This window comes from Mesoplodon bidens (genome assembly GCF_964165515.1).
Source record: "Mesoplodon bidens genome assembly, chromosome: 5".
Classification (NCBI taxonomy): Eukaryota; Metazoa; Chordata; class Mammalia; order Artiodactyla; family Ziphiidae; genus Mesoplodon; species Mesoplodon bidens.
The window spans coordinates 16,650,813-16,666,719 of NC_138161.1; the positions used below are offsets into that span (position 1 = coordinate 16,650,813).

The following is a 15,907-nucleotide window of genomic DNA, read 5'->3' on the forward strand; positions in this document are numbered from 1 at the left end:
TAATGGAAATAGTTGCAGACTCTTTTTTTTTTTTTTTTTTTTTTTCTTTTTGCGGTATGCGGGCCTCTCACTGTTGTGGCCTCTCCCGTTGCGGAGCACAGGCTCCGGACGCGCAGGCCCAGCGGCCATGGCTCACGGGCCCAGCCGCTCCGCGGCATATGGGATCCTCCCAGACCGGGGCACGAACCCGTATCCCCTGCATCGGCAGGCGGACTCTCAACCACTGCGCCACCAGGGAGGCCCAGTTGCAGACTCTTAATGTTGAGTATGATGCTCTTAAACTATGAATTGTGCACTTACTTATTTGTGTATTTATTTTTAGTTTGGGAATTGTGCTTGGTTCTTTTTCAGATATGCTGTGCTTTTTCTAAGATCCTTTTCCTTTCAAATTTCTTTAAACTTCTGTTTCTTTAAATATAATAAACATTGTTGATATGGAGTTTGTAACTGATAGATAATTATAAGATTTAAAGTCTCAGGTCTCTGTTATCTTTTGTTTCTGCATAGTGGCTTATGGTGTCTTATTTTTTTTTTAGCTGTTTTTAACTTTGTGCTGACTAGTATATTCATAGGGATAATTTGAGCCCCCAAATGAAAGCTTCTTACACTAGAGAGGATTTGTATTTGCTTGAGCCAAAGAAATAGAAAGTTGAATTCTTTCTGCCTTCACTTTTGGCTGGGTAATTCCTAATGTCTTTTAAGCTCTGTGGTGTTCTTAAGATTTTTAAAAAGTATTTTTTCTAGCCCCTTTAGTTTTATTAATGGAATGGTTAATAATAATAACCTACCTGCCATTACCATAAATAAAATTTTATCATACCTTGACTAGGCTTTAGTTTCTATTCAGCTTTCCGTTTTTTCTTTCAGATCCGCTCAGCCTATTTTGAGTTAGTTTCTGCTTTGTGCCAGCGTACTCCACAGCTGATGAAAGATGAAGCATCCAAAGTGAGCCCATCTGTCCTTCTTAGCATTGATGACAGTGACCCCATTGTATGCCCTGCTCTCTGGGAAGCTGTGCTTTACACACTTACAACTATTGAGGTAGGTTAAAGAGGTACATTTAATACAGCTGGGACTATTTGTCTTCTTAGTTGTATTTTAGAAGCCTTAGATACCATGTGAGAGAGCCTATCAGATTGTAATATTTAAAACTTGCTAGAAAAATGCTTTCTTGGGAATAAAATATTTAATCCAAAACTTTGTATAAGTCTTAAACTGACTATAAAATGGTAGAGCATTTTTATTTTATTTTCAGTTTAGTCAATATCAATATCCTTTAAACTTATATGGCCCAATGAAATCAACATATCTGACTATTATATTTACGATTAAATATTGCTGTCCCTTTTAGAAAGCAGGGTTTTTTTTTTTGTTGTTAGTTTAGAAAGCAGCTTTTATAGAAATCTTTTCAGTTAAATATTACTTCTTTTTTGGCTGCCTCAGGCCTTAGTTGCGGCACGTGGGACCTTCATTGAGGCATGCAGGATCTTTCGTTGCTGTGTGCGGGCTTCTCTCTAGTTGTGGCATGCGGGTTGTTTTCTCTTCTCTAGTTGTGGTGCGCAGACTTCAGGGCACATGGGCTTTGTAGTTGTGGCGTACGTGTTCCAGTGTGTGCAAGCTCTGTAGTTTACTGCACACAGGCTCTCTAGTTGAGGTGTGCAAGCTCAGTAGTTGTGGCGTGCGGGCTTAGTTGCCCCGCAGTATGTGCGATCTTAGTTCCCTGACCAGGGATCGCACCCACGTCCCCTGCATTGTAAGGTGGATTCTTTACCACTGGACCACCAGGGAAGTCCCTAAATAGTTATTTCTGATCAATATTGTCCTGGAAGCATGTTGTATACATAATTACTAAATGTAATAAATTTCTTATAATTTCAGACTTTTAGTTTTTAATGGTGGTGAGAGATTTTGACCCTCTTTAGGTAGAATACTTGATTTTTATTTGAGAGTCTGTGTCTTTTCTCTTAATTGGGAAATGTATGTTTATGATCTCTAATTATTATTATAATCTTTTTTTTTTGGGAAGGACTGTTGGCTTCATGTAAATGCAAAAAAAAGTGTGTTTCCCAAGCTGTCAGCTATGGTTCGTGAAGGAGGTCGCGGTCTGGCTGCTGTCATATATCCTTATCTTCTGCCATTTATCAGCAGACTCCCTCAGTCTATTACAGATCCAAAGTTGGATTTCTTCAAAAATTTTCTCACCTCCCTAGTTGCAGGGTAAGGAATTTAAATTCTTGACCTTTAAAGCAAAATAGATGTTTTCTTATTTTCATAAATGGACAGAACAACATACTTGTTATTGTCATATGTAAATTTCCCCAAATTGTTTTGCTGTTCGGTAAACACTTCTAAAGGTTTCAGAGAATTACAATCGGAATTCTTTTTTTGGGTACTTTCAAGACTTCCGTGGTAGTATGCAGCAGAAAGTGAGATAAATTATGGCAAGGCCCTTAGGTGGAAATAGGCTCTTTTTCAATGACCCATATTTTGGTATGTTGATAAATACAAATGCCCGAGTGCAGAAAATGAACCAGTGAACTTTTCCATTAACTTAAATATAATAGCTGTTTAAAGTCACACTTAAAACGTCATTTCAGTGTATTTGTTGAACTAAGTAAAAGATACCCAGTTTTAGTAATGATTAAATTTTTTTTTTCCACTACAGTATTATTTTTATTTGGTTAAATTCTCTCTTTGAGATTTGCAGGTAGATTGGTCCATGAATAGGAGGTAAATATGTTATTTTCTGTTGATACATTTTGAAGAGATGCTATTTTTCATAGTTCTTCAAGTTTATATTCTAATCAGGCTGTATTTTGGTTGTTCTTAGTTTTTCATTGAAGAATTTTATTTTTAGAAATTCTTTTTTATGCCTTTATTTTGGTACTTTTGTATTGCTTATTTTCTTTTTCATGAAGGAGTAAGCCACAGATATTTATTATTTCTTAGGCTATCAACAGAAAGAACCAAAACCAGCTTTTCAGAGTGCTCAGCAGTAATATCTGCTTTTTTTGAATGCTTACGTTTTATAATGCAGCAAAACTTAGGTGAGGAAGAGATAGAAGAGATGCTCGTCAATGATCAGGTATTTATAATGTAAAAATCATCAGTGCCTTTGCACACTAACTATAAAGAATCAAGCTCATTGTGTCTTGTTGCCATTTTTATTAATTAGCCTTCCTTGTAAAGATTTCATTTTTATGATTTACAAATTAAGTAATGTGTATTGCTGACCAATAAATGAAAATTTCTGTATTGTTAGTTGTTAGCATAATACCATAATGCCTAAGTACTCGTCACTCTCTGGTTGTACAAACTCTGTTTTAGAGAGTTGCAATGCAAAACAATTTAGAAGATGCAATTTTCAACATTTTGTATTTTAGTTTATATTATAATCATCTTGTTCCTTTTAAAATATGTAGTACATTTATCCTTTTGTGAGCAATTGTGCTTGGCTTTTAGAGCTAGTGATGAGAGCAGGTCCTGGAATATGGTTCCTTATGGTAGGAAATTAATATGATTATATAAGCCCAGATCCTAGTTGATGTCTCATATAGTTAATTTCTCTTTGTAATTTAAGAGAAAGCATTCTGAATTCTGTGGGTCCTATATGTCTTTCATATTGGTTTAGAAAAAAGCAAAAAACTTTGAATAAGTTCAGAAGATGCAAAGAGTTGATGACCAATGATCTTGGTCAATTATATCATAAAAAAAGTAATTCGGGGAGATACAGTGAAATCATTAGGCTCTTTGAATGATATGAAGATGATTTTCAGGTTCAAATTAACTCTTTTCATAGTTCTGGGAAAAATTCATGTTTTTCAGTTATTAAATATGAAAATTTATAATGTTTTACAAATACCTTGTTTAAATTTTATTTTCCCTGAAAATTGAACTTTAATATTTCTACCTTCTCTTTCAGTTGATTCCTTTTATTGATGCAGTTCTCAAAGACCCAAGATTGCAAGATGAGCAGCTATTTAACCATTTGGCAGAAACTTTAAGTTCATGGGAAGCTAAAGCAGATTTGGATAAAGATGATACAACAGCTTACAATTTAGAGAAAGTGCTACTGAATTTCTGGGAAAGACTGTCAGAGATCTGTGTTGAGAAAATCAATGAGCCAGAAACCGATGTTAAGTCAGTTTTGGCTGTTTCTAATCTATTACAGGGCCTTCAGAAGCCAAAGAGCTCATTGAAGTTAAATAAAAAAAACGTTGGTAAGGTTAGGTTTGCTGATGAGATGCCTGAAAGTAATAAAGAGAATGAGAAATATGTCTCCTCAGAAGGAGAGAATAGTGAAGGCTCTGACTTAATGGCTGAACCTTCTCTCACTCACAGTTGCTCAGACCTTATATCACCCCTAAGGAAAAAACCTTTGGAAGACTTAGTCTGTAAGCTAGCAGAAATGAGTGTTAATTATGTCAATGAACAAAAGTCGGAGCAACATCTAAGGTTTCTTTCCACTCTGCTCAACTCCTTCTCTTCAAGCCAAGTATTTAAAGTGCTATTAGGTGATGAAAAACAGGGTATTGTCAAAGCCAAGCCTCTTGAAATAGCCAAACTTGCACAAAAAAATCCCGCGATACAGTTTTTATACCAGAAAGTAATAGGTTGGCTAAATGAAGATCAAAGGAAGGATGCTAGTTTCTTGGTGGACATTTTGTACAGTGCCCTTTGTTGCTGTGATAGTCATATGGAAAGAAAAGCTGTCTTGGATGATCTAATTGAGGTATTACTGTTCTGTATCTTTTTATTTTCATTTATTTATTTATTCATTCATTCATGCATGCCTGCATGCAGGAACTTTGTTCCCCGACCAGGGATCAAACCTGTGCCCCCTACAGTGGAAGCATGGAGCCCTAACCACTGGATCACCAGGGAGTTCCCTGTATCTTTTTAAACTATAATGGTTTACACTGGCACACTGATTATGGATGAGTAGAACGAGACCTGTATGGGGGTTATTTTGGGATTGTTTTTAACTATGAATGTCAATTTAAAGACAATATATTCTTGATTGGGATTGAGAAGTACGTGAGACTTCTGGGTAGCTGTTCAGTAAGAGTAAATATGTTAAGATGACAAAAGCTTGGTAATAAAGGGTAAGTTCTTTCAGTCCATACTTTTTAAAGCTGGACTCCCTAAAAAAAATGTTTTAGTTTTGTAGTGGTTCCATGGTCACTTCATTTACTTATAAAAAGTTTTACCAGTTACTGTTTTTTCTAGCAGATTGTTTCTCTTTTTCTTCTTTTAGGTGGATCTGAAATGGAATTCTATTCTTCAGGTCATTGAAAAGGTATCTTAGAGATTTTTTTTCTTTTTTTTGTAGTTATAGGTATAGAAAAATTAAACCACAGCTATATTCACATAATGGTATGTGATCAGGTGTCTCTGTTAGAGAACTTCCTTATTATTGTAACTTTCTTCTCATAATTTGAGAAGCCATGGTGTTCACCTTTCTATAGTATTATTTTTCTGGTTAGGAATATCAGGGAAGAATGAACAGGTTCTGGAAGATCCAGTGTCTCTTCCCTAGTGGGTAACAAAGGAAGAGTTAAGCATGTATCTTAGTTTATCTTTTAAACTAAGGTTTCTGCTTTTATCCTAGTTAGTTTTTCTTCTGTAGAAATGGGTTGAATGGTTCTAGCTTTGAGTAGAACGCAACAGGAAATTAAGTTTGTTTTACCCTGGAATACTATACAGGCAAACTAAAGTCTTCCCACCTTTATTTAATTGCCATTTGACTAAGTAATAAAATTAGTGATGAAAATAATAAAAAGAAATCAAGGAACATAATTCAGAAAAATTTTTAAATGGCTTAAGTATTCTTTCCGAATGAAGATGTAAATGATATAACGTAACACTTTTCTAACCATAGAAATGTTATGACTAGCTGCCTAGAAGTCTTCCTTTTCTTAAAGAATTTTTTCATTATTTTAAAATTTTACTTACAGAACTCTAATTTACAAGTTTCTTTTTCTCTGTCTTTTTAAATTATGTTGAAAAAAACATACAATTTGCCATAGTAACCGTTTCTGAGTGTACAGTTCAGTAGTGTTAAGTTTATTCACATTATCGTGTGGCCAATCTCCAGAACTTTTCACCTTGTAAAATAGAAACTATACCCATTAAACAATAACTCCCTATTTCCCCCAATAGTTTATTTTTACAAAATAAATACAGAGTATTAATTTACTCTTTTTCAATGGGAAATATAACTTACTAGGCACACCATTTGAATTACTTTATTCAGTACCTCCTCTTCCTATAGGCAGGCTACATGAAAAGCCAAATTATGAGAAAGCTGCTTGATAAGTCTAGAATCAGAGCAAAAGTATATAGTTAATAATTTGATAAGATAAAGATTGATATATCCATTTCCAACTTAGGAATGTACCTGCCAGTAGCTCAGGTACATCTGTTTGGAAGACTCCTCTTCCTGGGCAGTGTTTGGAAGTTCATAGCCAGTGTCTGCTTCCTGTACTTCTGTGACTAACTAGTCTCCTTAACCCCTGTTAGATTCTTTCTGTGGATATGTTAAAACATTGAGAAGTTGGACTTCATGTCTTAATAACCTGAGAGACATTTTATTCAGAAGTTTGCTTTTTGGATTCTGTAGTATTCTATAAAATAGATTGGTTTTATTTGGTAAGCTATCTTAGGAAAGCCAATATTATAGCCCTCTAAATTCTAGTTTTTCTTGTTTTTATGCAACCTCCTACTTTATGAGCAGAGTCCTAAAGTCAGCTTCCTTAAAAACAAACCTGACTTTTGTAACCAAAAAGAACCTTAGAGATTTTCTAAGTTAACCTTCATTTTTCAAATTAGGAAATAGGCCCAGGTTGGTTAAGAGCTTTGTCTAAGTTCATAAAGCCAGAATAGTGGTAAAGCTTGGACTAAAATAGAGGCTCTCGTTACCTACAATTTTTTAAATAAGGAGATAAAACAGTTTTGGGGGCACTACCCAATCTGCACTTGGATTTTTTTTTTTTTTTCCAGATTGCTTTGAAATGAGCCAAGTTGCAAATTCCTTTCTTCTCAGCCCTTAAACCAAAAGAAGCTCTGGGAACATGGATCACCATGCTTTTGGGGGTGGATTTACAGTTTTTTTCCTTGCTTCCCCACCCCATGAAAATAAACCAGTTGCTGTCAGCTATCTGCCCCAGTAACTATTTCAGAAAATTTGGGCAAATGATAAGTCCCACTGTTCATATTGAAGTAATTTACCACTATTATATGTTAACTGTTCTTTAATTTTAGCAAAATTAATGAACAAAAATTTAATATTTGTAGAGCATTTTAAAATCCGTCTTTAAAGTTCATTCATTATTCATTGAACATATCTGCAGTGTTGATAGCAGGTATCAAAGAAGTTTAAGACAGTCTCTGCTCTCAAGGAACTTACAGTCTCATTGGAAACAAGACATACACAGATGAAACATTATAAATAATAATACAACCCAGTAAGTGCTCAAGAGATTCAGAGAAAAGCAGTGATGAGTAGGGGCTGGCATGGATGGGGGAGAATTCACAAAGCAGGTGGGATTTATACTAAATCTCAAATAATGGATGTGATTTTGATAAATAAAGAAGAGGGGGAATATTTATGGTTGGGAAGATAGCATGAACAAAGCATGGAAGCGTACATAAGCAAGGCTTAGTTGGGAATAGGGGGGAAGATACCAGCCTTCTTAGAACTTGAGGAGGAGGCATGGGGGATGATGTTGAGGCCATGATGATGCAAGGAGGTAATATGGTACAAGTAATACTTGGGCAAGTCTACTTTTTGATCTTCTAATTTTTGCTTTAATTTTATGGTTTTAGGCATGTTCTAGTTCAGATAAACATGCTTTAGTAACTCCTTGGCTAAAAGGAGATATCCTTGGCGAGAAATTGGTAACCTTGGCAGATCATCTTTGTAATAAGGACTTGGAATCCACAGTATCTTCTGAATCTTACTTCTCAGAAAGATGGTCTCTTTTAAGCTTGGTATTATCCCAACATGTTAAAAATGGTAGGTAAAAATATGGCTTTTGTTTTTTAGTAGGGAGGGAGTAGTTTTTTCACCTTTTGGGAGGATTCCATGCTGCTCAGTTTGCATAATATTAGTTGAGAATAACAAGGTTTAGTTCACTCAAATATCTGAATTTTGTAAGCACCCTAAATGTTTATAAATCTCTGTAACATGACTTGGAAGATACTTAATACTTTTAGGTTTATATTTTAAAGGGTTTTGAATTTAGCCATTCACTCTAATTTTGTGTAGCATTGCTTTTTTACTAATTTAGAATAGCTTTTTTTAATGTGAGGGCGTTTATGCGTGGGGAACAGATTTATTTGTTGATGTGGTTTTCTTTTATATAAAACATAAACACCTTTTTTTAAAAAAAAAAAAACACATGGAGAGACCAAGGTGGAATATTAACCCCAAGTAAAGTATTAAAATACACTGGTTAAAAAATAAAAAACAAAGATTAAAAAAAGGAAAACACACTGTTAATATTTCTTGTATTTTGTCTGTTTGAATTTTTTTCTGTAGATTACTTGATTGGAGAAGTATATGTTGAAAGAATTATTGTTAAACTTCATGAAACTTTATCCAAAGCAAAGAAATTGTCAGAAGCTGAAAATAATGACTCATCAGTGTCTTTTATCTGTGATGTGGCCTATAACTATTTCAGCTCAGCAAAAGGATGCTTGCTAATGCCATCATCTGAAGATTTATTGTTAACTCTCTTTCAGTTGTGTGCTGAGAGCAAAGAAAAAACACATTTGCCAGGTAATAGCCTACTGCTCAAATGTTTTGTTGGGAATCTCCGGCTCTGACCTTCATAGTGTAAGTGCCCAGGCTTTATTAATTGAATCATAATGTGTTTGAACTTTGAAAGCATTTTGAGTAAAGGACTACAAATCTTAAATACTTTCAGCTTTAGAAACCAAGTTAAAGATGTATGTAGACATTATATCTAAAGTTTTTACTTGATATCAAGGAAACAGTTTTGGAAGGGGCCGTGATAGATGAGTTAGAATCTTAGCTCCTTCACTCAGTAGCTCTCGCAAGTTGTTTAATTTCTTGATGCCTCAGTTTCCATATTCATAAAGGGGGACATTAATACCTTCTTCTCTTATAGTTAAAGACATTCAATCTTGGTGTATAGTAAAATGAAATTGAGATTCCCTTTTTAAGGACTATATTCCTGTCTTATATGTTAATTCAGACTTACTTGTGAAAGGAATGTAAAAAAATACTGTTGAAAAAAAAAATGCTGTTAATGGAGAGCCCTCCTACCCAACCCTTTCTTTAATACTAACTTTTCTATTTGGAAAAGGTATAATATTTTTCATATCTCCAAAAGGTCAACTCTCTTATAAATAAGTTCAGAGCAGAAAAAAGCTGACTTTAAAAATCTTAGCATTTTTACATTTATATGGCATGAGTTAGCTTATATTATTGCATATTTATGACATAGTTGTTTTGTTTTAGCCATTGAATAGTAATTTTATGTTTTCTTAATGGTACCTTACAAATCTCAGATCTGCAATGAGTTCTTTCAGACATTTTGTACTGATCATAGTTACTTCGTAGGGATTATGAATCACTGTTGACATCTTGATTTTAGACTTTCTTATCAGTAAACTGAAAACTACTTGGCTCTCTGGCGTGAATTTATTGGTCCATCAAACTGGCGACACATATAAACAGAGTACCTTCCTACGTTTATCTGCTCTGTGGCTGAAAAACCAAGTTCAGTCTTCATCATTGGATATCACAAGGTAACCTTTTTTTGTGCTCAGTTGCAGAGTATCTCTTTAATAATTGATCATTGTCCTTAATAAGATTCCGTGATGAGTGTGAGTACCTATGAAAAATGACTTGTTGTATAAGAAATCTACAGGATTCTGAGGGAAGATCCAAACAGATTTTTCCAAAAGGATTTTGTTTTAATGATCATCCATTTAAGCTCAGTTAATTGGAGAGTGATTTGTTTTGACCATAATGATTTACGGTCAGTGATGTGATAGGGGTGCTGTCCTGTGTCTTAGGCTGGTATGGATTGTGACCGTAAACCCTTACGGCCACCACAGACAATGATTGTCCTTCATTGTTTATTGTTTGGGGGAGTCTGGTAGCCACTGTTGTAAGGGGTTGCATTGCGGATGTATTTCACATTTCATGCCTAAATCCATGTATAAAAATGAAAACTAAGAGAATGCATCCAGAGCTACTGGGGTTGGGTTAAATCTTTTTCTGATTATCATACTCTTTTCATGGAATAAAGTAGCTATATTTCAGAAATATCTGATCTGAAATAGGTCATTCCCCTTCATTCTGCAATGGAAGCAGCACTTGATTTCAATTATAAAATGTTGAATAAAATCCCCTGTTTGGTTGTGTGTAAGTCACGAGGGGAGGGTGGAGAGGCCATTTACTTTTATTTTGAATTGTCTTTTCTGTTCAGGTAAACTGTTATCTGCCGTAGGGTATTTAATGTATACCAGGGTGTTCAAATTGGTTATAACATAACTGCAGTGGTTAAGTTATTTGCATTATTTTCAGTCTTCAGGTCCTCTTGTCTGCTGTTGATGATTTGCTGAATGCGCTTCTAGAGAGTGAAGATACTTATCTTCTGGGAGTTTATATTGGAAGTGTAATGCCAGACAACAGCGAATGGGAAAAGATGAGACAGTCTCTTCCTATGGAGGTATGTTTGAGATTGGAGAGTACTTATTTTATTCTGAAGTTTGGATTTCATGCACGCTTAAATATTTTAATTTTATTCTGGGGAAGAAAAAAAGTAAATGAAATGAGTATCTTACTTTGCGTTTCTGCCTTTGAATGCTCCTGTGTTGGGTGTTTGCTGTTTGCAAGATAGCAGTTGACACTTGGCAGTTACCATGGTACAAGGTAAATAAGACCTTGCTCTGTCCTGAAGGAATCCTAAAGAAACACACACGTTGATAATTTCTGTTCGTAGAGACCAAACTTCTAGGCTTCTGTGGTTTTACTAGAAAACTAGCAATAGCTTCAGTTTTGAAGTTATTCTAATAACATTTTGAAGTTATTTTAATAACTTTATTTTTGTTCCCTTCTTAATTGCAGAGGTAGTAATTAATTGAACTATTGAATGCTTTTGTGTATAATTTAATGTATTTTTTTTGCAGTGGTTGCATAGACCTCTTTTGGAAGGAAGACTGAGTTTGAATTATGAGTGTTTCAAAACAGATTTTAAAGAACAAGATACAAAGAAACTTCCCAGCCATTTGTGTACTTCAGCATTATTGAGCAAAATGATATTAGTTGCACTGAAAAAGGAAATAGTCCTAGAAAATAATGAGCTTGAGAAAATAAGTAAGTGTATATGAGCATTCAGATAAATACATATAAACATAAATCTTGAAGTAATCAAAATGTAATTTTGAAATAATTTCCATTATACTTCAATCTAAATCTTGAAAGAATCAAAAATCCTCAGCTCCTTTTAATTATTTTGGCAATGAGAAACTTGAGGACACTTAAGAGATGAATGTTAAATTGCAAATCAAATGGAATCATACTGAATATCTTGTTGTAGTCTTGTTAGCAATAGAGCAGAATTTGGTGTAAGATGTTACTCTAGCTGGCATGACATCAATATCCTATGGCATATCCTATGGCACATAACCCTAAAGAAAATGGTTAAGTGAGTCTTGTATTTCATCAAGGATTCTGAACTTTCAATTAATTTTTGAATCAATCTACCTTGGTATAGGGCAATAATTTTTTTCCCAGCAAGTGGAGCTTCAAATGTTGAATTTCAAAAGGATTTAAAAATTCCCCCATTCCAGGAAATGGTGTAGAATTGTAGGTAGCAGTGTGGCCTGTACAAAACGGCCTGAAAGATGGAGGACTTGCGTAATTCCTGTATCAGTCTTGATTGTGAGCCCTCAGCTGAGTACAGTTACTAGCGGAGGAGAATGTTGCGCTCTGTGGAAGAAAGCTGGAACACCTCTCGTGGTGAGCGAACTCCGCATGCAGTTGAGGTCGAGGAGATTAGCCTGCTCTTTGCTCACAGAGTGAATCTGTCCAAAAACAACAATGGAAATAAGAGTAATAATTTTTGTTGTTTTTCATATCTGGAACTTGCAAGGGATGGGATTTGATTTTTGAACCAGGTTCCAAGTCTTCTAGCTCCAAAATCCATACCTGGCTTTATAAAAGAGAGTTGTGACTAATTATGTATTGAAAACCTGTGACATGCCAGGTTTTGTGATACTTGGTCATTTACTTCTCACAGTAGTCCCGTGAGGTAGATTTGTATTATCCTAGCTGATAACGATGTGTGCAGCTCATTTGAATCCAGACTAGTCTGTCACTGAGGCCCATGCCCTGTGTACTAGATCGTGCTCTCTCCCATTTCTTAACACATTGACTTCAACTTCTCAGGTCTTGGGTCCCATAGTTGTTTATCCTGGGTGCAACTTCTTATTTGTGGCAAAAATAGTAGGAATTAGTAGGATTCTTCCAGTATCTCTCTCTGATAACTTAGGTTACTGTCACATTCTTAACTAATCAGAAAAGGGACCAAGTAATGTTTGGGAGAGGAGTGATACTTTGTATCAGGTATTCTCAACTTTCATTATAGTTGAACATCAAATAGTTGAAAATCAGTTCATAGATATTTGATTGATTCATTGATTGATTGATTGGCTGCGCTATATGGCATGTGGGATCTTAGTTCCCCGTACTTGAACATAAAATAGTGGAAAATCAGTTCACAGATTATTGATTGATTGATTGTGCTACATAGCATGTGGGATCTTAGTTTCCCGACCAGGGATCGAACCAGCGCCCCCTGTGTTGGAAGTGCAGAGTCTTAACCACTGGACCACCAGGGAAGTCCCAGTTCATAGATATTTTGAAATTAGTGGGCAAAACAATGTTAGGGAATGGGGGGAACAAGTGAAAACAATTCAAAGGTCTGTTCACAAAGTATACTCAATAATGTGTTGTCCATTCTGTTAGTTGCAGAACTGCTCTATTCATTGCAGTGGTATGAAGAATTAGACAATCCACCTATTTTTCTAACTGGATTTTGTGAAATGCTTCAAAAATTGAATATTACATATGATAACTTATGTGGACTTGGTAATACTTCTGGCCTTTTGCAGCTGTTATTTAACAGGTAAGAATCTCTTTCAATTTCCATTTTTTATGACTGTTTTGCTAGGTTATGGCTTGTGTCTTTACAATGTAAGCCCACTTCATGCTAATCTTTGAATCAGAGGGTTTATCTAAATTAATCCCAATTCTTAATGATAAATACTTTGTGGATCCTAAGTACTTGATTTACTCTTCTGGTGAGATATTTGGACTTTGCCTGTGTTATTAAATCCATAAATACATTCAGGGGCTGGATGACAATGAAAGAAATAGAATTCTGTAGAAGTTGTTTTAATTTGTCATATGTAGCCTATCCTTCCACTACTCTAAATTTAACCTTTTACCTTGCATGTTGTTGCAGGTGTGTCTTAATATCATAACCACAAAACCCTCTCCCCTAGACGAGGAAGTAGGTATGAAAATAGAGTTGTTGTAGAGGTTATAGCAGTTTGATGGTTAGCTCATTGAAATTACTGTGTTGAACTGCTCTCTTGAAGAGTTTTTCACTTGCGTGTAGTATTTTTCATATGCTTTGCAGTATCAGAGGCCCCAGGCTGAACAGGTCTTCCTTTCCAGTCCCACTCTACATACCTGACACTCAGAATTTTCCTCAGTGGATATCAATACCTCCTTGCTTTCTCAACTTCAACAATCCTCGGTGTCCTCTGGGATATGTCCTCTTTCCAGCTGCAACCTCTGGTCCTCAAGCTTAATCTTTAAGGTCATCTCCCCTATTGGAACTTGAGGGGCTTTGGGATTGCCTTGGATGAGAGCTCAATATCAGCTGTAAAGGAGTTTCAGAAGTTAAGTTCCCAATCCTTTTGGTAACAGCAGTTGTTTGGGTGCAGAAGTGCTGTGTGAATTGATACCCTTACAAGGTGATTTATTTAGTTCTGTAAAAGGAATCCAGGTAAGCACTGTTTAAAAATCTTAAGTTCACTTTAAAAACAGAATTTTTTTTCCTCTTTTAGATCCAGGGAAAATGGCACCCTTTGGTCTCTTATTATTGCTAAGTTGATCCTTTCCCGAAGTGTTTCATCTGATGAAGTAAAACGGCATTATAGGAGAAAAGAAGGGTATTCTTATTGAAAATACTTTTACTTTGAAATTTATTATGAGTGGTCACTTTGGCAACCCCAAACTAACAAACAGTCTCTAATGAATCAGGAAAACAAGACTTAGGAAATGAGGAAATTAAAGACAATGAGACTTAACAATTTAAATTGCATTAGGTTGCGACACGTCTTTTTTTTAATAAGCATTTTTAACCTTATAACATTTTGTTGAGGAATTTTATACGTGCTTTAAATAATAAGCATTTCATAAACTTGTTTTCTTTTCCCCAGAAATCTCTCTGGTAAAATCTATCTTTTCCCCTTCCCTATCCTTGCATCACTTTATTTGCTAAATGGAAATGATAAGGAAAGTTACTTACTCTTAACTTTATTCAATATCCTGTAATAAGCCATAATGGAAAAGAATATGAAAAGAATGTATATATATGTATAACTGAGTCACTTTGCTGTACAGCAGTAATAAACACAACATTGTAATTCAACTGTACTTCAATAAAAAATAAATTTAAAAAAATTAAATTAAAAAAAGGTTACTTACTCTTAAATAAGGATCATCCTATTGAAGTATATTCTAAAAATACAATAAATGTGTTCTTAAGACAAATAGTAAGATTGGACATACTACAGATTTACTAGAGTTGATCATACTAGAGAAGCTGAACATTCGAATTAAACACCTAGCTGAAATTTGCCAAGAGGCATTTTGAATTTACTGATTTACCAAGAAGAATTCAGAAATTGTGTGTGTGTGTGTGTGTGTGTGTGTATGTATGTATTCTGGTACAGTAGAGTTGTAAGCTAAATTTTGATATTTTTAATCTTATTTAAAAATTAAAAAAATTTATTATTACTATTTTTTAGCAGAATTTATATATATATATATATATATATATATATATATATATATAAATTTATTTATTTGGCTGCATTGGGTTTTTGTTGCTGCACACAGGCTTTCTCTAGTTGGCGATGAGCCTGGGCTACTCTTCATTGTGGTGCACGGGCTTCTCATTGTGGTGACTTCTCTTGTTGCAGAAAACGGGCTCTAGGTGCACAGGCTTCAGTAGTTGTGGCACGTGGGCTCAGTAGGTGTGGCTCACTGGCTCTAGAGTGCGGGCTCAGTAGTTGTGGCCCATGGGCTTAGTTGCTCCGTGGCATGTGGTATCTTCCGGGACCAGGGCTCGAACCTGTGTCCCCTGCATTGACAGGTGGATTCTTAACCACTGTGCCACCAGGGTAGTCCTAAATATATTATTTTGAGTTCAGTTACTAATATGGATTATAGGTTCACATGCAATTATAAAAAATACAAAGAAATTCTATGTACCTTTCATTCAGTTTCTTCCAGTGGTACCAGTTTGCATAACGTTAGTACAATTTCACAACCAAGAGAATGGCATTGATACAATTCACTGACCAAGTTTACTTGCACTCACGTGTTTGTGTGTGTGTTCTGTGTGGGTTACCACCACTACATTACAAGCTACAGAATAGTTTTTTTTTTTTTTTCAGAATAGTTTTATCATAAGGATCCCCTATGTTACTCTTTCTTGCCTCAGCCACCTCCCCTCTTACCATTCTCCTCACCTCTGGCAAACAATAATCTGTTCTCTATATAATTTTATCATTTAGGAATGTTATATAAACAGAGTCATATAGCATATGATCTTTTGATGTTAGCTTTTTT

At 35.1% G+C, this 15,907-nt stretch overlaps 1 protein-coding gene across 2 annotated transcripts in view; it reads left to right on the plus strand.

The window, feature by feature from the left end:
* Nucleotides 1–15,907, plus strand: part of LTN1 (listerin E3 ubiquitin protein ligase 1) — a 66,902-nt gene that overhangs the window by 25,657 nt on the left and 25,338 nt on the right. For both annotated transcript variants that reach the window (XM_081234755.1, XM_081234756.1), the window contains exons 7-18: nucleotides 868–1,041; nucleotides 2,027–2,217; nucleotides 2,950–3,085; nucleotides 3,923–4,732; nucleotides 5,258–5,299; nucleotides 7,828–8,017; nucleotides 8,543–8,782; nucleotides 9,624–9,777; nucleotides 10,562–10,706; nucleotides 11,167–11,353; nucleotides 13,007–13,166; nucleotides 14,116–14,220. In XM_081234755.1, coding sequence (XP_081090881.1) covers nucleotides 868–1,041; nucleotides 2,027–2,217; nucleotides 2,950–3,085; nucleotides 3,923–4,732; nucleotides 5,258–5,299; nucleotides 7,828–8,017; nucleotides 8,543–8,782; nucleotides 9,624–9,777; nucleotides 10,562–10,706; nucleotides 11,167–11,353; nucleotides 13,007–13,166; nucleotides 14,116–14,220 — 2,534 coding nt within the window. The remainder of the gene's footprint in view (nucleotides 1–867; nucleotides 1,042–2,026; nucleotides 2,218–2,949; nucleotides 3,086–3,922; nucleotides 4,733–5,257; nucleotides 5,300–7,827; nucleotides 8,018–8,542; nucleotides 8,783–9,623; nucleotides 9,778–10,561; nucleotides 10,707–11,166; nucleotides 11,354–13,006; nucleotides 13,167–14,115; nucleotides 14,221–15,907) is intronic.